General features: G+C 42.1%; 1 protein-coding gene across 1 annotated transcript; it reads right to left on the reverse strand.

Moving 5' to 3' along the window:
* Positions 1–508: 508 nt before the first annotated feature.
* On the reverse strand, positions 509–23,701 carry LOC131223578 (jasmonate-induced oxygenase 2-like). Its single transcript, XM_058219014.1, has 3 exons — positions 23,146–23,701; positions 22,472–22,802; positions 509–1,204 (listed from the first exon to the last, which is right to left on the reverse strand). The coding sequence occupies exons 1-3, from the start codon at positions 23,640–23,642 to the stop codon at positions 935–937; spliced, it is 1,098 nt and encodes a 365-aa protein (XP_058074997.1). The 5' UTR covers positions 23,643–23,701; the 3' UTR covers positions 509–934.
* Between the last annotated feature and the right edge of the window lie 823 nt (positions 23,702–24,524).

Raw genomic sequence — 24,524 nt, forward strand, 5'->3', positions numbered from 1 at the left:
ACTCGAACTCGATTCGAAAGCTTTGGCAAACAAGCCAAGCTTCAATGTTGAGCTCGAGCTCGAGTATAGCGTGGACGAGTTGAGCTGAGCTTTGCCACCTCCATTCGACTCGGCTGGATGTACAGCCCTACTCACGTACATATGGACACACATGTGTATGCGTGTCTATATGAAAACTACCGTGAGAGATATCCATCATTGATTTTTACAAGGCTCACCATCAGTATCATATGAAATCCACTCCAACTATTAAATGCGACGCTAAAATATAAAATCAATGCCTGAGGCCTAAAAAGAAGGCTCATACGTAATTCAAGTGGGCCATGGGAAACCTTTGGAGGGTGTGCTTTCTATATACGTTGTTTTAAATCTTGTGGTCCACCTGTACCATGAATGGAGTTGATTTTTGAACCCTGTGTCTAAAAATGAGATTAGACACCTGTGGTTGGAGTGGATTTCACATTAACACCATGGTTGCAACCACCCAAACCGACAACTCCGTTACTGCTTGAAATAACTAATATGTAGGCAACATTTATTTGCACTAATTATTCCTAAAATTAGGTAGCTAGTCATACGTCTAACTAATTGTGTGTGAGCATTACTCTCACGCACACATATAGACACGTGTGTGCACGTGCACGCATGTGTGCCACCAACTAGCGTGCCTTATTGAAGGTCCAGATTCTGGAAGTATATATTTTGTGTTTTCATCAACGGTCTCTATATATGAATATTAACGGTCTTGATTCACATGCAGATCAGATACTGATCATTAAAGATGCCATACTTATTATTTTTTTTCTAACACGAGAGGTAGCATCCTCTTATTGGTAGAAGCAATGGGTCCCACATAGCTCCCCATCAGGCAACACGCACCTAACACGAGTGCACAATCTACCATGCAACCCGCTTACGACTATTCTTTTCTGAATCAACGAACGGATGGATCATCGCCACCGTTCAACTTCGAGCACTCCACGTCTGATTTTCCACGTGGGCCCCTCATTCTTATACACAGCCTGTAGTCAGCGAAGTTCATTGGCTGGTACAAGGCAGGTCGGTCTGGGGTCACAAGCTCGGGTGCGGGCCCCACCAGTACATCATTCTTAGGGTTGTAGAAGATTGCAATGGACAGCCTCTCTTGCGTTGAATTCGCCATAACTCGATGCTCGACGCTCTTGAAAATGCCATTGCTCAGTACCTAATGTCAACCACCCAATCACTGTTAGTTATTTATTAATGAAGAAAAATGTTTTAATTATTATGGTCTATATAGAGTAGCATCCAAAAGATGGACGGTTGTGATCATCAGAGAATTTCAGCTTGTGTGGGACCCAGTGAGGAGAGATCTAGTCATGGTTTCAAAAGTTTTTATCAATTCTGTCAGTGATCTTTCATTAATTCTAGAAAAATGTTTTCCTGCCAAAAGAAAAACGTGCATTTGACTACATGGGATTAGATATCTAAGTTTATCATCTCCACGCATCACCATCTCTTGACTTGAAAGCAAGAACCGACGGTCAAGATGTTTATTTTCACATGGAGAAGACAATCATGTCATCCTACATGTGCATGGCATACGTGCCAGTCAATCTAAACCATCAAAATTATAAGGCTTGTTTCTTCGTATATATCACAACCCATAATATCTAACCAATCAATCAACCCTAACTACCCAATCTAATACCCAACAAACCCTAGTTTAAAACTTGGTTTAGGGCCCGTTTGGATGCACTTGAAAAGGAGTACTGTCAGCAGCCTAAACACCATTTAAGCCAAATGTTGGTGTCCATTTGGATGTGCTTGTCTAATCCCCTAATCATCAAAATATGCAATAAAAAGTCCACTTGCGCATTCTATCACACCGCGAAATTCAGATACAAAACGTGTATCTTTAGACCCGAGTTATAGCACATGGCTTGTACACCATGTGTATTAAAACCATTAATTCATATTATTTTTCAAATACTTGGTTAACATGTATGCTAAGTTTCCAATCTCAAATCTTTAGCAAAATATCTTGCATTCATTTATTTAAATTACATATAGGTATATCCACCATCACAATCATTTATGGACATTCAATCTACATATTGATAACATTCACAAAAGATAAGCATGGTACCACAACCCACCCACCGAAAATCAGACAGTGACTCAATCCAAAAAGCATGTATGAAAATCCTTTTGGAAAACATTTTTTTATGGAAGTGTGTCCAAATAATCCCTTAAGACAATTTTAAACATGCATGGTTTAAAAACCTTTTTTTTTTTCTTCAGCTTCCAACCTTTTTTTTTTTCAAGAGGCAGGCTAAGCTATAGCCTGAGATTCATATCAACAAAGAACAATTTACACGGCTGTAAACCCTTCGGGTTGCCCCCAAGTGCAACAAAAAACGGAAACTCACATGAGTTTAAAAACTGACTGTTAACATCACATGAGTAAAATCATATGGTTCAAATATTAGATTGAATTGCATAATAAAAATATCATTTATGCATTAATTATAGAGATCATAAAATGAGTAGTATTAAACATGTATTTGAATGGCAGTAGATTGTTTGGATGTTTATTGTTAAAACTGGCTCTGATATCAATTATTGCTAGACTTAATCTGATTCATGGACATTATTTCTTGAAATTCAACCATTTGATATTTTCATTCTTAACCGTCCAATAAAATGTCCACTAATCTAATAATCAGATAATCAATTATGCATTAGTTTTAGTTCTTAATACATCTAAACTTTAACCCATGATTTTAACAGTCTAATTTAAATAAATATTCCACTTATGTAATTACTAGGTGACTTATAAGTGTCCCCATATCATCTATCATGCTTTGGCAGAGTATCAACGTTAAGACTCAAAAGTAAAATGGTGCATTGATGCAAGTTGGTCGCTTAATACTCTCCATAGTAACACTCGGCGATGAAAGTGTTGGATTTGCCACCACCATATATAGCCACATGAAGCTGATATGTAGGAATCATTGGATGATCCTAGCCGTTCATACATTGAAACTTATTAATTTGGAGCTGATTATATTCCAAAAATCAACTTAAAGGATCTTCTTGGCCGTTGATGGAGTTGAATGTACTTCCTTGAAAATTTTCTTTCCATGGGACGCATTTAACGAAATTGGTTGATGGTCAGAATCATCTCGTTTGGAAATTTCTTACTCGGGCCCATCTAGGTTGCAGGTTTATTCTAGAAAAAAATAAAAAAATAAAAAAAATCTCTACATGTGGTCCCCAGGAGTGTGACATATGCATGTGAATCCTTATCCGCAAGAAAGACAAAATGAATTCATGAAGAAAAGAGCTGTTGATGATAATAATCAACGATGGTCTAGAAAAAGAGGGAGTATATGATTCACGTAACTCCAGGTTCTAGCAATCTCACACGTGCTTCTACTACTAAGAAGTGGGGCCCATTACTTACGTAATCCCTTACCGCATGTAGTTGCTCTACTATCCCAAATGAACGGGTGAGTCGTTGGCCTACTATCTTCTTATGTCGTAGAACTAGGATTAAAAGGCTGCGATTGTCTTGTTGAGGAGGTTCATTACATGATGGGATGCAAAAAAAAAAAAAAAAAAAAAAAAAAAAAAAAAAAACAACGGTCTGAATTGATCAAGCATCGTCCAGTTGTAAGAATTCAAAAGCCTGACCGTAACGGTGCACCCCGGTGCTGTGTAGGGCCACACAGATGTCCGTGACAATTCCACGATAAGACTGCGGTGTAAAATTCAGGTAGATCCATAACAGATGTTATATATATATATAGTGTGTGTGTGTGTCTGTGCATATAGTGTGTGTGTGTCTGTGCGGGCGTCTATAGTTTTTCTGAGTGGTAATGACCTATGAACAGTAATTTGGATGGTATATAAACATCATGGTCAGCTCCGGGAAGGTTTCAATGGTAGATATTTATGCTCACACTGCTTTGTACCTCACCTGAGTTTTGGAGCCGCCTGATTTTTAAAGACCTCTCCTATTATGGTCGTTTAAAATAGATGGACAGAGTGACTTTGTCTCAAACATCTCTATGGACCCCACACGGCCCTGGCAATTCGCTCCTAACAGTGACAGGAGCGGATTAGGTGCGAACCCGCCTCACCCAAGATGGACCTTACTATGGGGCCCACCATGATATGTGTTTTATGTATCCACCCTATCAGGTGGACCATACCATAGGAAACATTGGTGATTGGCCATTAATAGGCTACAAAAGCTTTGGATCAAGTTGATATTTGTTTTTTCTCTTCATCCAGTCTCATGTTACTTTTTCAACGTATTGGATGGCAAATAAACACTTCAGGAGGATTGTCGTGCGCCCTAAGAAGTTTTTAATTGTAAGGTGTACAATCACCACTGTTTCTCATGGTATGGTACACTTGATAATAGGATCTTCTTCATTTTTTAGATTATACCTAAAATGACATGGAGAAATAGATGAAAGGAACAGATATAGAATACACACATCAAGTGGGCCCCATAGTAACTGAATAGATATAGAATGCACACATCAAGGTGGGCCCCATAGTAAGGGCTGAACAGTCTTGTGTGACGCCGGGGTCTCACCAAATCTCCTCCCGACCGTAACTAACTACGGTATCTACTTGCTAGCTGATTACCCTAGTTAAGCGCCAGGTGGGGGGACTATTGCTAAGCTCTAGTGTTAGTTTTACACCGTTTATGAATAAATGTCTGTAACGCATGATGTGGTTGTACTACAATTCAGACCAACCAAATCGTTAGATCAACTGAGAACCGACCATAAGGGAGAAGACAATATTTCGCATCTGAATTTTCTCTTTAAATTTGAACCCTTCACTATCTTATTATTAACTATCCATTTAGTTGGTACAAATTAGATGGTTAAGATTAACCCATCATTCTATTTTTAGATATTTGCTCATCCAAAAGTCAACGTAACATGTGAATTGTGAACGCAAAGACACTAGGAATTGTTTACAACACTTGTTGTATGGCTTCCATGCAACACCTAACTTCTGTGGGCCATTGTGTTGTATGTATGACATCCACTCCATTCATCAAGTCAGAATCCGTATTTTAACCCTGATAAAAGCTCATACGGCTGTAGTATTATTGGGAATAATGTAAAATTACAGCTAAAACCTCTGAAGTCCATTTGGTGTGACCCACTTGATTTTGGATTAGGTTAATGTTTGCTTTTTCCTTCTTCTAGGTGAATGACAGTTGATTGAGGAAACATACATGCCATGGTGACCCGACATTATAACTTACTTGCCCATTATTCCTTGTGTGTGGGCTACCTGAGTTATGGTTGTAGTTGATGATTTTTAGGCCATTGAATCTAAGGATAAGGGTGCACCTGAATATAGTATTGAAAACCCATGAATCTAGCAAAGAGGGTGCATCACCTATCGTATACATTCACTTCACATCAAAGAAAGAAAAAAGGAGACTTTTTTTTTTCAAAAAGGTATATTTCATTCCAGAAAACTATATGCTATACACGGATCTGCACAAAAGAAACAACCACGACCAAAAAACGACCAGCCCTCGAAACAAAAAAGATAAGGGGATCATAGGAGATCGGTCCCAGCCTATCACCAAACAGCCTGAAGCGTCTAAAAGGGCAAAAATAGGCGACCAGGCTAGGCGGTTGATCTGAGCACACCAAGACCGACCTTATCCAAAAAGATCATACCACGGATAGTAGAAGGAAGGGACCTGGGATGAAGATGGATTGTGGACTGTTGAAGGCGGCTCCCTTCCCGTGCCAAACCATCTGCCGGACCATTACCTTCTCTAAGAATGTGAACAAAATCAAAATCGCCCAACTGGCGTAACTGGTTGATTCTATTCAGCCACGGTCTCCACCTCCAATGGGCGATGCCGTGATTAGTGAGGCATTGAATCATGACTTTAGAATCGGACTCCACAATAACCTTGTTCAAACCCTTGCCGAAGCATAGCATCATCCCGTCATAAATAGCGCGGAGCTCCGCCATATTATTAGATTCAGCCCCATAGCCTAAAGAGAAACCGAGAAGGAAAGTACCGTTTTCATTTCTGCAAATGCCTCCCCCACTTGAAGGCCCCAGATTTCCCACCGCCGATCCATCAACATTTAATTTGACCCATCCCGGGGTTGGCTATTTCCATTTCACCAGGGAGGGGCGTTACGACTGTGAACAACTACCGAACTCTTTGGTCTCACCCTGCGTTTCCAGCCTACAGCTTCCATTAAATCTGCACCGAGCCCAGGATAAGGGTGCACCTGAATATTGTATTGAAGACCCATGAATCTAGCAAAGAGGGTGCACCTAACTAAGGGAGCGGATGTACAACATACAATATGGTGGGCCCATAGAACTTTTTTTTTTTTCTTTTTGCCGGCCCTGCCCAAATTAGTTCTACATCTGTATAGCCCTGTGCTTCCGTTGATATGCTATATGATGTTTCTATGTATAAAAAAAGGCTCTTTAATTCACATGCTATATTGGCCCTGTCTATCGGATTTGTCATCTCATCTCATGTCAGTATCTTAATGAAAAAAACTTAAGTTGTTTAAAGTTACCTTTTCTACCTATAGCTACCAGCAGATAAGATAAATTAGAAGTAACTTTATTTCAACTTAGAAGTAACTTTATTTCAACTTAATAAATAGAAATCAAGATAAGGCATAAGTAGCTCTTTAAAAATTATAAATCTCTTTAAAATTTTAAATAAACCACAACACAAGAAATGATAAGAATTCAAGTAAACCTCAACACAAGAAATAATAAGAATTTAAGGGTCACAGTTAAAACATTCATAGACTACCATGATTATATGCCGATCTAAACTATTGGTTATTCACACCACGATGAATGAAAAATCAACTACCATCAGTGCGTAGGTCATCAAAACGGGCCCATAAAAATCGAAATCTCTAGTCCAAAATGCTTCTTATGTGCCTACTTGAGTTTTGGGTTTGCTTTTGTGCTTAGGTCTAAAAAATGAGCTGGCAAATTAAATTAGAAGGAGAAGACATCACATGGACATCATGTTGGCCCATGGAACTTTAGGAGGTGTTTGTTGTTGCGCAGCACGCCAACGTTTTGGGTGTTGTGGGCTTTCCTTTATGTATGTGTTTTATACCATGGCATAAATTTATTTTACCAGCTCATTTCAATGTATGAACCCAAAAAAAAAAAAAAGCAATTCAAAGCTCAAGTGTACAACGGAAGGTTTCAGCCCTTGGTATTATTGTCCCTGTTACAACCTAATTAACCTGAGTCCTTACTCCTAGGTGGGGGTTAGTAGATCAAAAATCACTTCCCTAGGTGGGGATTAGGTACGCCCTGGCCTCAACCATCATGTGGAATGTTTACTGTGGGCCCCACCTTGATGTATGTATTATATATCCACGGCATCTATCCATTCCCGGTCATTTTAGTGCATGAACCCCATAATTAAGCAGATCCAGTTCTCAGGTGGACCGTAGCATAAGAAACAATAGTAATTGTCCATTAATGGACCACAAAAGTTTTGGATCAAGCTGATATTTGCTTTTTTCCCTTTGTCCAGGTTTACATTAGGTTGAATGGTAAATAAACCTGCAGAAGATCATTTTAGGGCTGATAGGGATTTTCTCCTCACTGCTGGGTACGATGAAATCGAACCAATTTCGATATCATTGATAAGTATTGGGATTTTTCACTGTCGGTCGTTGGATAGTTTTTGGTCCTGTTTCGATATCATTGAAGGACCTTAGATGATATCGAAGGCTGTCATCGAAGGTTGCTCGATGACATTGATAATTGTCAGAATTTTTCACACCTGGTAGCTAGATAGTTTTGGTCCTGTTTCGATATCATCGAAGGACCTTAGATGATATCGAAGGTTGTCATCGAGAGACCTTTGATATCATCGAAGAGTTACGCAGATGCGATTGCGAAAACACAGATTCTGCAGAATTTGTTTCCTATTTTGATTCTACCTCTTTCTATTCTTATATAAATGGGTGTATGTAGGATTAGAGTTTATTCCAGGGTATTCTAAGGTTTTCTAGGAGTGCTTAAGGCTATCAAAGGTGAGAGAGAGAGAGAGAAAGAGAGAGAAAGCTTGTGGAAGGGAGATTCTGCTTGTAGAGGTGATCTACTTCACAGTCCACGTCTCAACGCTTCTACATCCTCGTGATCGGTGAGATCTCTCCATTTTTCTTTTGTTCTCTTATTGTTTATCCACTCCCGCGTAAGTGAAGAAGGTTTGATATAAGTGGTGTGTGCTTGTGATTGGTTGTGACGTTCTGCTTTATAATGGATTGTTGACCTGGGCAAGATCCCGTGGTTTTTACCTCTTTGAGGGTTTTTCACGTAAAATTCTCTTATATCGTGTAGTTGATGCTTTGATTTATTTCATTGCATTATTGTCCCATAATTCTAGTTTGTTTTGGGAGGCTAGATCCTAAGGTCTTGTGCAAGGCCCCCAACAAGGGCAACACCTATTCCATCCATTTTGCAATATCATTTTAGGGCATGAGTTGAAAATTGAAGAAGATCCAAATCTCAGGTGGGCCATACTACATGAAACCATGCGGCTTTCGATCTACTTCATTTTAGGGCTCATGCTCCCAAAACAAGTTGTAAAAGTAGATGGATGGCATGCTGGGACTCGCTAGGTAGCATAAGTGTGCAATTGACATCTTATGCCAGCAACTAGTGCAGGTCCCACAAGAATCTTCAGCAACACCTATTCTAGTTAGGGAGCGAACTAGACATAACACCTATTCGATCCGTTTTGCAATATCATTTTAGGGCATGAGTTCAAAATTGAAGAAGATCCAAATCTCAGGTGGGCCATACTACATGAAACCATAGTGATTGAACATCCACTGTTAAAAACTTCTTTGAGCCCACAAAAGTTTTGGATCAAGCTAGGTGATATTTGGATTTTCCCCTTAATTTCTCTAGGCCTTTGTGGCTTAAACAAAGGTTAGATGGCAAATAAAGATTGCAATGAGCCTTAGGAAGTTTTTAATGGTGAGCATTTAATCACCACTGTTTCATGTGGTGTGGTCCACCTGTGATTTTGATTTACCTCATTTTTGGGTTCATGCCCTAAAATAATGATTCAAATGGATGGATAACGTAGATAAAATGCATACATCATCATTAGGCCCACAGAGCACTTTCGGAAATCAGATTGTGTACTAAGTAACTGAATGCATTTTTTAGTACCATACAAACTTTGTTGGGCGCACCATGCATGTATGTGTTTTGCCCACGCTGTTCTTCAGTTGTTCCTGCTCCTTTAATAGGTTGAGCCCAAAATTGAAGCATATCCATGTCCGATAGTGTCGTCTATTTGTCATCCAATCTATTCATGAGATCACACAAACATGGATGAAGGGAAAAAAAAAAAATATCAGCTTGATTTAAAACTTTTGTGGCTCTTAAAAGTTTCAACGGTGGATGTTCAATTAACATTGTTTCCTATGATATGGTCTACTTTAGCTTTAGATGTGCTTCATTTTTTTGCTCAAGCCCTAAAATTATTTGGTAAAATGAATGGATGGAGTGGATAAAATACATAAATTATGGTGGGCCTCCCACTTCCAATAGTTGGTATATAATCCGTGCACCCTGGCATACGGACGCATAGTGGGTACTACCCTGCTTGTCACGAGGTCGGCAAAGGCAGGAGATCTGTGTGGCCAACGTGATGTATGACTTTCATTGGCTTAAGCTAAAAAAAAAAACGAGGCATATCCAAGGCTAAAGTGAACTACACCACGGGAAGCCATGCTGATAATGAGGCCCAACGTAGACCTGGATGAAGGAAAAGCGCATAATCTCATATAGACACAGAATTTCTTTGGCCTTAATCAGTTTTTAATTGTAGGCATTTAATCCCCACAGTATGATCTATTTGAGCCTTGAATATAACTAATTTTTTTGACTTATATCCTAAAATGATATGGAAAAAAAGGTCAGTATGGGTCATACATCATCCGTGGGCCCATCTCCATCTTAGCCGTTATTAAATTGAGTCTGGATCCTTTGCTCGCCATAAACAGAGATTTTCTACTCTTTTTTTTCAGAAAGAAGCTTTTTATTGATAAAGAGATCTTTACATCACTGAGGGCCTTCAGGTGCCTCTAGAACAAAAAAAACAAATGCGCCTATCATGACTGGCAGCCAAATATGACCACTAAAAGGAAAGAAAAAATGAAAATTCTACATCTTCACACTGGTAGATCTAATGGATCCTAACCCAACCTTGTCTAAGAAAACTAGGCTGCGCACTTAGGGAGGAAGGTCCCCCATCTGGTTGAGAACGATGGCAACCTGGCCGTTACTACCTTCCTTGGCCATACCGTCAGCTGGGTTGTTCCCTTCTCTCTGAATAAGCCCAACCACAAATGAAACTCTTTGCCCCAATTTTGTGATTCTCGTGACCCATGGTCTCCATTGCCAGGGCATACTGGTTTTACTAAAGAGGAGCTTGGCCGCTACCTTTGAATCTATTTCGACCTCTATCTTACCCAACCCCCTTTCCAGGCATAGAATAAGACCATCATAGATTGCACGAAGTTTCGCTCTATTGTTGGTCCCTACCCCATAGCCTGATGAGAAGGTGAAAATAAAGTTGTCATTGTCCCTTCTACAAATACCTCCTCCACCAGATAATGCTAGATTGCCACTAGCTAATCCGTCCATATTTAATTTGACCCAGTCTCTCACTGGTTTCGCCCATTTAACGATTTTCGTTTAGAGAATCTATCTAGATGGGGGCAGAATACCCAGCTCTGCCCTGAAGTGCTACCTTAGAAAAGATACTTTTTCCTTAAGGATGGAATTGGCCCACCACTTAATACGGGCGATGGATCTAGACACATGCATGGGACGATTATCGTGTCTAGCTCCGTTCCTAGCTCTCCATAATTCCCAAATTATTTGGATGGGTATGATTTTTCTGATGGGGACTAGAGCAGTACCTAGAGTTACTACTCTATGCCATTGCATCAATCTTTCTTCAATCGATTGGTGGGGGAAAGTTGAGATTCCACAAACTGCAGAGAAGTGCTGCCAGATTAGTGTAGCTTTCTGCCCATAAAGGGGTCATGCGGCCAGAAGCATTCCGATCTTTCCTCAGATGTTGAATCGATTCTGAGTTTGGCTTGGAGGTGTTGTCCTCGTCATAGCATGAGCATTTGGAGGCTAGATGAATGCCTCTGGACTGCACCCTGTCATCCAGTGGAGTTGCTCCCTGCATCAGTCTCCAAAGGAACAGAGACATTTTGGGAGGGACCTTATTGTGCCAGATCTAGCTGGACCACCACCTAGCCAGGGACGAGATTCTGCTCATTTTCCAGGCCAACTTGATAGAGAAAGAGCTGGAGGGGTCATGCGGCCAGAAGCATTCCGATCTTTCCTCAGATGTAGCGAAATCCCCCCCCCCCCCACAGAAGATAAAGTTGAGAGTTTCTTGGGGCAGATAGGAGCACACTGATGAAGGAGGGAGGGGCCTTGATGGACCAATGAAATCCCTCACCTGTAATGATTGCAGCGCTGCCAGAATGGGGCTGATGGTGAGCTGTTGTAGGGGGGTCAGCCTTGTCTAATTAACGCTCCACAGGTTAAGGCCACCTGAACCAACCTGCCACTGCACGCTACTGGCGAGAATGGGCAGAACACGTCTGATTTCTTTCCAGAATGAAGAGGCCTGGTTGGAAACATTGCCCATGCTCTCATTCTCGAGGTCTCTATGGTATTTAACTCTCATATAAGACAAACATGGACCTCCCTTGTCCCCATACTTAACATCCCAGGCCATCTTCATTTGAAGTGCAGCTAGCACATCTTCAACCTCCTAACATCCAAACCTCCTTCTTCAATGGGCATTGAAATCTTTTTCGACACTATCCACTGACATTTCTTTTTTCCCTTAGCCCAACCCCAGAAGAAGTGGGTGAAATTGCGCTCTAGATTAGCAATAACTTGGGCTGAAATTTTCATGGCTACCATGGTGTGAAGAGGCATGCTACCCAACACATGTTTGATGTCAGTCTGCCAACTTGGGATAGTAATCTAGTATTCCATCCACTAATTCTGCTCTTAATATTTTTCATAATACCCTGAAAGATAGCTATTTTAATTCTTCCTTTGAAGAGAGGAACTCTCAGGTATTGAACGTTAGATCTGGCTTTAGTGAAACCCAGAATACGCTCAGTGCTTCTAATCCTTCCTGCCGATAGTTTATTGGAGCAGAGGAAGCAACTCTTAGTGTTGTTAATCTTTTGGACAAAGGCTTCTTGGAAGGAAGGAAGAAAACTCTTGACTGTAAGCAGCAATTCCCGACTCCTATTCAAAACTAAAAGTGTATCATCTGGAAACAACAAGTGGGAGATAGGCAGGCAAACACGTTAGAGCTTGAAGGGTTGGCACCAACCTCTAGAGACCAGCTGTTTAAAACTTCTGGAAAAAGCTTCTGCTGCTAGGATGAAAATCCTAAGAGAGAAAGGATCCCCTTGGCGAAGTCCTCTGGAGGATTTGAAGAAACCCACTGCTTCCTCGTTGATGAGGACCGAGAATCAATTGTTACCCCAACATGATTCCATTAGAGCTACCCATCTTTTGCAAAAACCAAAACTAGCCATTACCTGTTTAAGGAAGTTCCAGTCCACCCTATCATAGGCTTTCTCCAAGTCCAGCTTGAGAATGATATTGCCTCCCCGCGCTTTTCTGTCGATGTTTCTCATCGCCTCTAGCGCTATCGCTATATTCTCTATGATTGATCTACCTTGAACAGACGCTCCTTGTTTAGGAGAGATAAGCTTTGGAAGAATCTTACTCAATCTGGCTGCTATGATTTTTGAAAGGATTTTGTAGATGAAATTGCATAGGCTAATCGGATGGTAATCAGCAAATTTAGAGGCTATGGGGGATTTTGGAATTAAGCAGATCAGGGAAGAGGAGAAGGCTCTAGCGAGTGAACCCCGTGCAAACAGGAAGCAGGCTGCTTTATGAATATCTTTCTCGACTATCTGCCAACACTTAGTGAAGAAAGAGGCAGGAAAGCCGTCTGGACTCAGGGCTCCATCCTTTGGGATGGCGGTAGACGCAACTTGAGTTTCCTTTAAGGATGGCGGGGCAAGCGGATCATCATTGTCTTGCTACGATAGGATCTGGGGAATGGCTGAGGATAGGACATTAGATTGGGAGGCTGGCTCCACCTGGAAGAGATCTTTAAAGAACTTTGCTGCCACTGCTTTAATCTGGTATGGCTTGAGATCATGTTCCCTCCCTCATCCTTGATCGAGGAGATAGTGGCACGTTTGATTCTTTCTTTAGCTGATGCATGGAAATGCTTACTGTTCCTATCTCCTTCCTCCAACCAAGAATTCCTAACTTTTTATTTCCAAAAAACCTCTTCCATGAGCTCTAGCTAGGCTAGCTTCCTCCTAGTCGCCAAGCTTTCTTGAAGTAAGTCCTTTGATAGGGAATTCTGCATTCTGTTTTCAATTTGGACTAACTCTTCCTCAGCTAACTTGATCTGCTAGAAAACGTTACCAAAGACCACTTTGTTCCAGACTTTTAACAGTTGTTTAGTCTTCTTCAACTTGAGCTAAACATTGATCATGGGCTGGTTGGAGCATTCACCGTCCCAGGCCTTTTTTTTTATCACTAGCTGAAATGAGTCATGGAGAGTCCACATATGGAGGAAGCAAAACGGTCTGATGGAGGATTGAATCTGGATTGGAAATGATAACAAAAGTGGCGCTTGGTCTGAATTAACACGAGGAAAATGCTCGGCTTGAAATGACAGAAAATCTATGGTCCACTTGTCATTGATGAGGATTCTATCCAATTTGGCTCAGACTCTGGCATTGTTAGCCCGGTTGTTACTCCAAGTAAATATGTTCCCTACGAAGCCTCCATCAAGAAGTCCAGAATTCTGGATGGCTTCAGAGAATTTGGTCATGCTTACTCTGTCTGCATCTTGGATCCCCTACCTTTCATTAGATTCTGCTACTGCATTGAAGTCACCTCCCACAGCCCACAAGCCTAATGTGCACCTGCTAAGGTTTTCCATTTCGTCCTAAAGCGATCTTCTAAGAAGTTTGGAGCAGCGTGCGTATGCAATGGACAACAAAACTGGCTCCCTGAAATTCTCCAAGCAAATACTCAATGATAACAATTGGTTTGATGAAGAACGGATAGATACATTAATTTGCTAATGATAAAAAACTAAAAAATTTCCCCTTGATTCGCCATTAGACGGCGAGGAATGGAAGCCAAGTTTCAAGCTAATGGCTACGCGCCTATCCTCACTCGTCATCGGCTCCAGGATCGCCACCAGCAATGGATTAAATTTCCTGATCAGCTTTCTCATGGTTTTGATAGTAGGCTGATTGCTTACCCCTTGGGCGTTCCATATAAGGGCGTTATCCATCCATAACACACCCTGAGTTCACGGCCCTCCGCTTCAGTCTTTGAAGCCTGCAAAACCATTCCCCTTCCTCGATAAGTCTTGACACATTCCTACTCGGAAGTTTCCCTCTCTTCTCTTTAGATGTTCTACTAACTAGATTCGTCGGGCCTAGGGATGCATTGCTGATGATTGAGATTTCCTCAACCTGTTGCTGTGGACGCTGGTCCTGTGTAAGAGCAGCTGGTTCATTCGATGGAAATGCAAGATCATCCACTGAAGTATCTTTCCCTGACTGATATCTGTCTCCTTAACAATTTGCATGTTTGTCTTGAACAAAATAGGGGGATAGATCCACAACAATCTGACCTGCTTCCTCTGCCTCTATAGGACCCAACACCTGATCTATTTGGCTAAACCACTCCCTAGCAGGGATAGAAGCGGCACACTACTTTGACCCAAGGGCCCTCAGCCAGCCATGGGAGGTGGATTCCGACCTGAGTGTTGAGTAACCTTCTGATCTAACCTGGATTTTGATGATTGTATGTCGTCACTTGATCTTACTGCCATACATTCCTACTAAGAGAGGCTGAGGGGGACTTGTCTCTTGAGTGGAGGAATCAGCAAGGGTGAGGCAAGGTTGGGGTGTCTCCTCTGTTGACGCTAAATGATCCATTAACCTGCTGCTAGCTGACAGTAGCTGACAGGAGGAAAGGGTGGCTGATTACCCTCAATCTGGGTTAAATGATTCCTCCCACCATCGAATTCCTTTACTAATACCTTAGGACTACATGTCGCAGGGGGCACTTAGACATAGCTCCTGATTGCCTGGGAATAACAAATCTGGAGGGGCTCGTTATTGTGTTAGGCCTCCGAGCCCCGAATGAGCAGTTGGCTAGGAATGTCCTCTGGCTGAGGTAATTGGGAATGAGCCCTGGCAGAATCTAAGAACAAGGGGGAGGTTTGGAGATGTTGAAGGGATTGATGGGAGTGTTGAGATAGTTGGGGTTGCTTGTCCAGGGGCAGTGGCTCTAACTCACATCTGCCAATCACCAAGGAGGGAGGATATGAGGAGGATAGGATGTCTATAGGAGATGGGATGTGTGACTATGACTGGGGGTGGGGGATTTGGATGCCAGCTCGTTCTAGTTGGATGAGAGTGGCTTAGAAATTTTATCGCAAACAGGTGGGAGGCATAGCAAATGGGGCTCACTGGGCATGTAAAATGACTTGGAAACCCAATCTCTAGTGGATTCTCTACCTTTGGGTGGTGCCTTGTGATAAGATACCTGGCTTCCCTTAATGCTTAGGCTCTCTAGGACTCCTATGATTGAGAAGGATTTACCATTCCCCTTCAGATATCTCAAGCTATGCAGATCCAACCTTGGCGAAGGCTTGATACGCACTCTATCAAAGGCCTAGAAAATCCCAAGTGTCGTCACATTGTCTATTCTTTACTACTTCCCCAAAGGTTTTGGTTAGGCCCTTAATGGCTGCCGGGAACTAGAAATGAGGAGGGATCCCCAGCAGACAGATCCAAACTCCTGGTTGAGGGAGGTGGCATCTGCAGACCACAAAGCCACCTCTGATATGCCCATCTAGCGGTGGAGATCTAGGACTATAACAAAGGTAACCATCTCCTGATGAGATTGGAATTTCAGTAGGAATTTCTTGGGGGCTATTCGAGTGAAATCCACTAAAGAGGCTGAAAATTTGGAACTCCAAAATGTGTCAATCAGCTGCAAAATAGAGATGGATTCACTGACCGACTAGGCTATAAGGGCAGAGGACAGGGCTACCTTCATCTTCTCAACCTCCCCTGGATCAGCCTCAATAGTGAATGGGTTCGTTCTAGGGCTAGGGTGGGAATCTCCTCTCTGGGTTGGGCCCTTACCTAAGGGGAGATGATCTTTCACAATCTCCGAGTAGGGTTTCCGACTCGCAGTGTGGGGGACCCAGTGTGGAGTGTAGATCCGCTCGGATCTTGAATGGCCTGTCTGGTTTCTAGCCTAGGCCATGGAAACAATGCGCCCATCGATTCTCCTCTCGTTTAGGCATTGCACTGCATTGTGCGCTTCTTGTTCATACCAGAACTGTATGAAGGTAAAGCCCCGAGATTTGTTCCAGCTAGGATCCTTTGGGATGAAGATGCCTGTGAGTTTCCCGAACTTGCCGAAAATATGTAGAAGATCCTCTTTTGTGGTGTCGAAGGTGAGATTAGCCATGAAAATGGTGAAAGGAGGGCTTTGCTGATGAGAATGCCTAGGGCAAATGCTAGGGCAAATGCGCTCCTAGGAGCGCTCTCTTTTCCATGGTTGTATAAGCTTGGAGATTAAGGCATGCACTAGCTACACCAATGTTGCAGTAAGTACTGTCAGGCAAATGGTTAAAGACGTAAAACGCCACCATTGATGATGGGCTGCCTCAAGGTTTGTCAAGAGAGTTACGCCCGCTCAGATTAAGATGTTGTGCGCCAGCTTTCATTGCACGCTTGCGAGGGGTGTGCCGGCTTGGATGTTGCGCAGACTGAGATGTTGTGCATAAGCTGTTGTTGCACGCTAGCAAGGGGTGTGCGGGCTCGAACGTTGCACGGACTGAGATGTTGTGCATAAGTTGTCGTTGCGCGCTAGCGAGAGATGTTGTGTGCTAGCTTTCATTGCGCGTTAGTGAGTGACGCACGGACTGAGATGTTGTGCACACTGTTCCCATTGTGCGCTAGCGAGTGATGCGCGGACACGGATGTTACGCCCTAGTTATTGTTGCGTGGGCAAAGAAAAAAGAATTCTGCTTTGCATTCTCCAAATTCCTCGGATACATCAGAGAGAGAGAGAGAGAGATTGAACAAAGATTTTCTACTTGTTGCAATGTGATTGGTCCACATTATCACTGAATAGAGATTTTCTACTTGTTGTAATGTGATTGGTCCGCATTATCATTAACCCAATCACATCGCAATAAGCATTATATCTTGTGGAAGCGGATTGGCTGGTGTACTAGCCACCGCCGACTTAGCTAGTGTACCACACACATGTCACCAAGTTCCGTGGGTCCCATCATGAGGTATTTGTTATATCCAAACCGTCCGTCTATTTAGCGAGCTAGTTGTAAGGCTTAAGCTGAAAAATACAGTACATCTAAAGATCAAGTGGATCATACTGCAAAAAGCAACAAGAGATTGAACATCTACCATTGAAATCCTTCTGGGAGTCACAGAAGTTTTAAATCAATATGATATATTTTTTTTACCTCTTCATCCTTCTTTGTGACCTTACGAATAGATTGGATAAAAAAATAAATGTTATGGTGGGTCCTAAGAATGTTTTATCGGTCCAATTGAGCTTTAAATATAACTCATTTTTTAGCAGGAAATTGACCATACTGACCTCATTGTATGGTCAAATTCCCTAAAGAGATTCATCCATTCAAATATTCCGAGGGTGGCCTTTTGACAAGCTTCCGAAAATTACTTGGACCAAAATGCCCTTTGTCCTCAGTTCAATAGTTGTACTGTTTTTCCATGAATAAGAAGTTACGTCATATTTAATGACGTGTACAGAACCCTTTTTTGGGCGTGAGCAAGGCCCAACTTGTGGGGCCCACACTGATGTATGTGTATAATCCATGCCACCAATCCTTCTTGCCATGTCATTTTAGGGCTAGGGCCCAAATGTCAGCTTAATCCAATACATGTGTGGCCCACATAATAGAAAATAATGGTGACTGTTGAAACATTCTAGGCTCATTGTGATATTTGTTAAAAGTGGACACTGCCCAAGTCAAGACTTTTTGGGCCCACGTCTAGCTGGCTGACAGGGTGGATGGATTGGATCACCTCATTGTGGGCCTTAGGCTATGGTACCAATGGTTAGGTAGTAATGGAAGTGAACATGTGGAAACCACTGTCCATGCAACATGACAACTACAACCCATGCAAACCATGATCTATATGGGCCCACATTGATGTATGTGTATAATCCATGCCGCCCATCCTTTTTATTGTGTCATTTTAGGGCTAGGGCCCAAATATCAACCTGATCTGGTGCTCATGTGGACCACAAAATAAAAAATAATGGTGACTACTGAAACTTTCCATGTTCACTGCGATGTTTGTTAGAAGTTGACACTACCCAAATTAGGACTTTTTGGGCCCATGACAAGCTAGCCGACAAGGTGGATGGATCAGATCACCCCATTATATGTCTTAAACTATAGTACCAATGGTTTGGTAAAAAAGGGACCCCAGTTATTGCCTGATTTTACGTACATGATAATGCTTAATGTCATATTTTAATTGTGTTTTTATTGCAGGATGTAATCAGGAGCGTGGACTGAAAAATAGTATCAAAAGTGTGGATTTGACACTTCAAAGTCACCAGAGCAAGGGACGCACTCCAGAGAACCAAGACTGAAGAATTTACATACCAGGGATCCGAGGAAATCAAGCCATTCACGTTAAAGAGGCCCGAAATTGGTGAAGAATGCAAGATCACATAGTTTCCACCATTTGATTGGCTCAAAACTTCATACATGGCCTGAGGGCCATAAATTAACCGTACATATCAAATTTCAGCCCTCGGATCACTATGGAAGTGCCCCAACTGACAAATCAGCCCATAAACCGTTGATTCTGGGCCCACCTGATATCTGGAGCTGCTTCAAATCTGGTTTCAACGCCTTAAATAGGGAGACTAATTGAATGAATGGATTGGATTTTGCAAAAACATCACAATGGGCCCCGTATGTACAGTGTGTATACATAATTTACACACACGCCGCCGAGCGCCGAACCGAGTAAGGCGGGTCAGCAGGCGCTGACCCGCGTCTCCTTCTCAATACGGCAACTGCCGTTTGGCGCTGTGTAATGGGCGGACGGCGTCCGTTTTGCGGATGCTAGTGGGCCCCACAGAATGACCGTACGGATGATCCAAGCCATCCATCGTGTAGAGGACCATGAATTCATCGAACCTATGCTGACTGTTTGTACCCATGCAAGCACACGTGCGTGATACAGAGGCCATAAGTGGACTGCCCTGCAACGTTCAAATTGATTTTAGCATGATTTCTTCTCTGGTCCGAGTCAATGGACATTCAAAACCATCCGTTTCTGACCGAAATTTTGAGGGCAATCTAATGGACGGGGTGGATTTTCATGAAAGCACCTCTGTGGGGCCCACCGATCACGACAGCGCTGGACGTGCGAAAGGTTACGCACGTCCGCGAAATCCAGTTTTTCAGGCGGTTGTGGCCCACCATCTTTGATCATAAGGCAGATTTGAACCGTCCATCGTATAGGCCAACCAAAATACTTCCAAGAGACGTTGATTTTACAAAAATAATGCAAGAAACACGAGAGTTATGAAGCCCCGAACTTGGCTGCGAAAATACTTTCGCTGCGCGTGCGATAGCTTTCCAAATCCGATTTCCACCACTCCAGCAGCTATAAAAGAGTTCCAAAACGTGGAGAAGGAGGAGGGCTTGAATAGGGGACGTCAGATAGAGAAAGAGAGGCGGAGAGAGAAGTGTTGAGAATTTTTATATATTTTCTTTATTTTTTTCTGCTTTTTCTTATGAATTATGTTGAGATTTAGTCTGATTATGTTAGGCTAAACCTCTTAGCTAGGGCTAAGAGGTGAAGCTTGTGGCGTGATGGAATGATCCTACGGTTTGATTCATGTTGAACTTGTTATTGATTGGTTTGATTTTAAGGAAGGCTTTAGTTTTTAATGGTTTATTGTGACTGACATTACAGTAAATCTGCGATGGCGTGAGTTTTTCCTTTTCATTATCCTGATTATGCAGTCAGGAAGTCCCGTTGTTCACCATCGTCTCCTGGGCATGGTTGGATGATGGAATCCTTCCTAACATTCATACATCTATCTGATTGATTGTTGATTAGTGTAATTCTGTTGTTTACTTTGTCTCATGGGCATGGTTTTGTGATGGAATCAACTCTAATTCTCATACCTTTCATCTCTTTGAAAACTAGATCGAAGGAAGTTCAGATTGAGTTTTAGTGACATATCTTCCAACTGGATGAAGATGGGACTCGAAGTCCAGTTGAGCTCATGAATCAAGCGTATATATCCCTGATCTCTACAAGTGGATCCTCTAAATCCCTAGTTTCCTACCTCTAAATTTCTTAAGTTTTACATTAATATTTCACCATTATTCCCTCAAATTCATTCGATTTAGATTTCATCTTAATCTAGTTCTAGTTCTAGTGTCAGATTACGTACAGGTTTCATCCCTTAGGAGTCGACCTCGGTCTCACCGAGTTTATTACTACATCATAACCCTATACTTGGGGAGTGAATAGGATAGTACCAATGGTTTGGTAAAAAAGGAAGTGAACATGTTGAAAACCACAATCCATTTAACATTACAACCATGACCATACAACTACGACCCATGCAAACCATGACCTAAATGGGTCCACATTGATGTATGTGTATAATCTATGCTGCTCATCCTTTTTGTCGTGTTATTTTAAGGGTAAGGCACAAATATCGGCTTGATCCAGCGTCCGTGTGGGCAACAAAATAAAAATATTGGTGACTGTTGAAACTTTTCAGGTTCGCCGTGATGTTTGTTAGAAGTGAACATTGCCCAAGTCAGGACTTTTTGGGCCCACGGCAAGTTAGATAACAAGGTAAATGGATCAGATCACCTCATTGTGGCTCATAAGCTATGGTACCAATGGTTTGGTAGAAGAGAAAGTGAAGACGTTGCAAACCCATGCAACATGACAACCATGATCCATGCAACATGACAATTGTGACCCATGCAAACCACGACCCAAATGAGCCCACATTGATGTATGTGTATAATCTATATCGCCCTTCCTTTTTACCGTGTCATTTTAGGGGTAGGGCACAAATATCAGCCTAATCTACCGCTCGTATTAGCCATAAAATAGAAAATATTGGTAACTATTGAAACTTTCCATGCTCACTATGATATTTGTTAGAAGTGGACAGTGCCCAAGTCAGGACTTTTTTGGCTCACGGCAAACTGGCTGATAAGGTGGATAGATTAGATTACCCCATTATGGGCCATAAGGTACAGTACCAAAGGTTTAGTAAAAGAGAAAGTGAACACATTGAAAACCACTATCCATGCAGCATGACCACCACGATCCATGCACATGACAACTGCAACCTATGCAAACCACGACCTAAATTAATGGGCCCACATTGATGTATGTGTACAATATATGCTGCCCATCCTTTTTGTCGTGTCATTTTAAGGGTAGGGCACAAATATCAGCCTGATCTAGGGCTCGCGTAGGCCACAAAATAGAAAATATTAGTGATTGTTGAAACTTTTCAGGCTCACTGTGATGTTTGTTAAAAGTGGACAATACCCAAGTCAGGACTTTTTGGTCCTACAGCAAGCTAGCTGATTTGGTGGATAGATCAGATTAGCCCATTGTAGGCCATAAGCTACGGTACTAAAAGTTTAGTAGAAGAGGAAGTGAACATGTTCCAAACCATGACAACCCCGATCCATGCACATGACAACTACGACTCATGCAAACCACGGCACAAATGGGCCCACATTGATGTATGTGTATAATCTATGCCGCCCATCCTTTTTGTCATGTCATTTTAGGGCAGGACACAAATATCAGCCTGATCCAGTGCTCTTGTGGGCCACAAAATAGAAGAGAAAGTGAACATGTTGCAAACCATGATCCATGCAACATGGCAACCATGATCCATGACAACTACAGCCACGGTCCATGCAACATGACAACTATGGGCCCACGAAGCTCAGGTGTTGTACCGGTTGGTAGAACAATGACTCAGGATTTCTGTAGTGATGCATGTATGGTACGTTCCAAAACTCATGTAGCGGTAGCAAGAGAATCCCTGTAACAGAGATTCTTGGAAGCTTGTAAAAGCTTAACTTGACTCGGTTGAGTTAACTCGGTTTGATGAATATTCAAAACTCGAAAACTTGAGTTGAGGCGAGTTACTATTATTATTCAGTTACTGAGTTACTCAACTCAACTAGATTCTAAAACTGAGAGAGAGAGAGAGAGAGAGAGAGAACCTGAATCTGATCACCAACGTTGATGATAAAAGAGTTAGGAGCAGTTTTAACGGTGACCCAAGTGTCGCCTTTCCGAACTTGAAGGCCGTTGACATGATCATCAGGTAGAAGAAGGGTGAGGGCCCCAGGATCGGAGTGTGCAGATAGACCGAGTGTCAGATGGGGTTCTGGACACTTTGGGTAGTAGTTCACCCTCAAAGTCATACCCATCTCCTCCCCTCCAAACCCATCACGTAGAGACTCTTCCTCCATTCCAAGGCTCTTTGATAACAACCCCATCACAACCTTAGATAATTTCGCCAACTCACTTCCATACTCGTTGATCACGGTCCTACATCCAAACCATACTTTAAAAACTCGAAAAAACTCGACCAGATTTCACCAAGACTATAGAAAAGCTCGATCTGGTCATGATTCAGTCATAACAAGGTTTACATGTTTTGAAAATATGATCCAACCGTTTATTAGGTTAGGAAACAACATGAACATAGCATGGTCGTACAAAGATTAAGTGGGCCACACATGTATGAAAAAAAATGGATGGTTAGGGTCCAACACACGTTGTCTAAGTGGATTATCGCATACTTCTGATGGACCCCACTAGATTACTGGCTGTAATTAACCTTGTTAGAGAAAATCTGGACCATAGATGTTAGCAAGTGGTACTAACTTACCCAAGAGAAGCTGGAAAGGTGGGCCATTTGTCCATGTTCCTGATAGAGTAAGGCATGAGATTAAGGAAGAAGTAGTCACCCCAATCAAGAACAGTGGCCTTCTCCACCCCAACTCGGCTACCGTACCCCTCATATGTATTAGGAGAGTTGGAGTATTCTTCCTTTGTCTCTAAAGGGAGATGAAAGAAGTCCCTCCATACATGTTTGATCTTATCCATCAATTCCACACTAACCCCATGATTAATCACTTGGAAGAATCCCCACTCCTGGCATGCATTTGCCACCATTCGAGTAGTCTTTTCACGATCAACGGCGTTGCCATAGAGCCCTCCAAGATCAACGACTGGGATGTTAATATCGCTTGTTTGATCAAGCAAATCCGAGGAGGGTCTCTCTGAGTGTGGCTTGATGTACTTGCTGGGTATGGCTTTCATGTCGCTCTCGGACATCGATTGAACTCGGACAATGGGCTCCGGCCACTCGTTCAGGCATTCCATGTCGGCTGTTTTCTTTAAGCAATGGTCACGAATGGAAATAGCTGTGGACGCTGCAGGTGGAGATCTTACACATAAATAGGGAAAACGAGGAGGGAAATGACTATAGTGATAGTTCTCAACCGCTTCTTAAGTTGTGGTGTATGATACATGTTGGATAATTTCGATAACTTGCTAAGTTGAACCCAGCAACTCGATAGAGTTTTACTCAAGACTCTGATTGCTAAGGAGCCATTGCTAGCTAATGTGACTCGGGCTAGATACCTCGTGCACTGAGAGTTATGTGGGTGGAAATTTTGTGAGGTCTGAACCGTTCATCAAGTCATGTTCACCTTGAAACCCTCAATCTTGACCATCTACAAGTCAGGTAGGCCACACTCTAGGAAAATTTGGCATGGGATGCTTACCATAAGTTTTGTGTTGGGCCTGATGCGGTGTTTATATTGAATCCGATCCATTAATTTGATGGGCCTCATCTGGTAGGCTTGAGCGGGTCCCTTTCTTTGAGTGAATATGACTTAATCTTACCACAAATGACGCTATTTGATTTTAATTAATTTTAATTAATCTTTTCTTTGGTTAGATGTGGCCCACTGTCTTAAACGTATCACCACACATGACCCGTTTCTCCATACACGTAGCGTGTATGCGCGTCGTAGTGGAGTAAGTTTCTCTCTTTTTATCGGTAAATAAGGGCTTCAACTTCTTTGTTTTACATAAATAAAAAATTAAAATTTTCTCCCTTCCAAATTCTCATCTTTTGATATCATGGCATGCGAAAAATGTGTGGGTTTTTTATATTTTTAGTTTTTTAGTATTAAGTTTCACAGGTGTATAAGTTGTTGAGATGAACTATGGGTGACTAAATCTTAGAATAGTGCACCA

Source organism: Magnolia sinica, chromosome 13, assembly GCF_029962835.1.
Source record: "Magnolia sinica isolate HGM2019 chromosome 13, MsV1, whole genome shotgun sequence".
Taxonomy (NCBI): domain Eukaryota; kingdom Viridiplantae; phylum Streptophyta; class Magnoliopsida; order Magnoliales; family Magnoliaceae; genus Magnolia; species Magnolia sinica.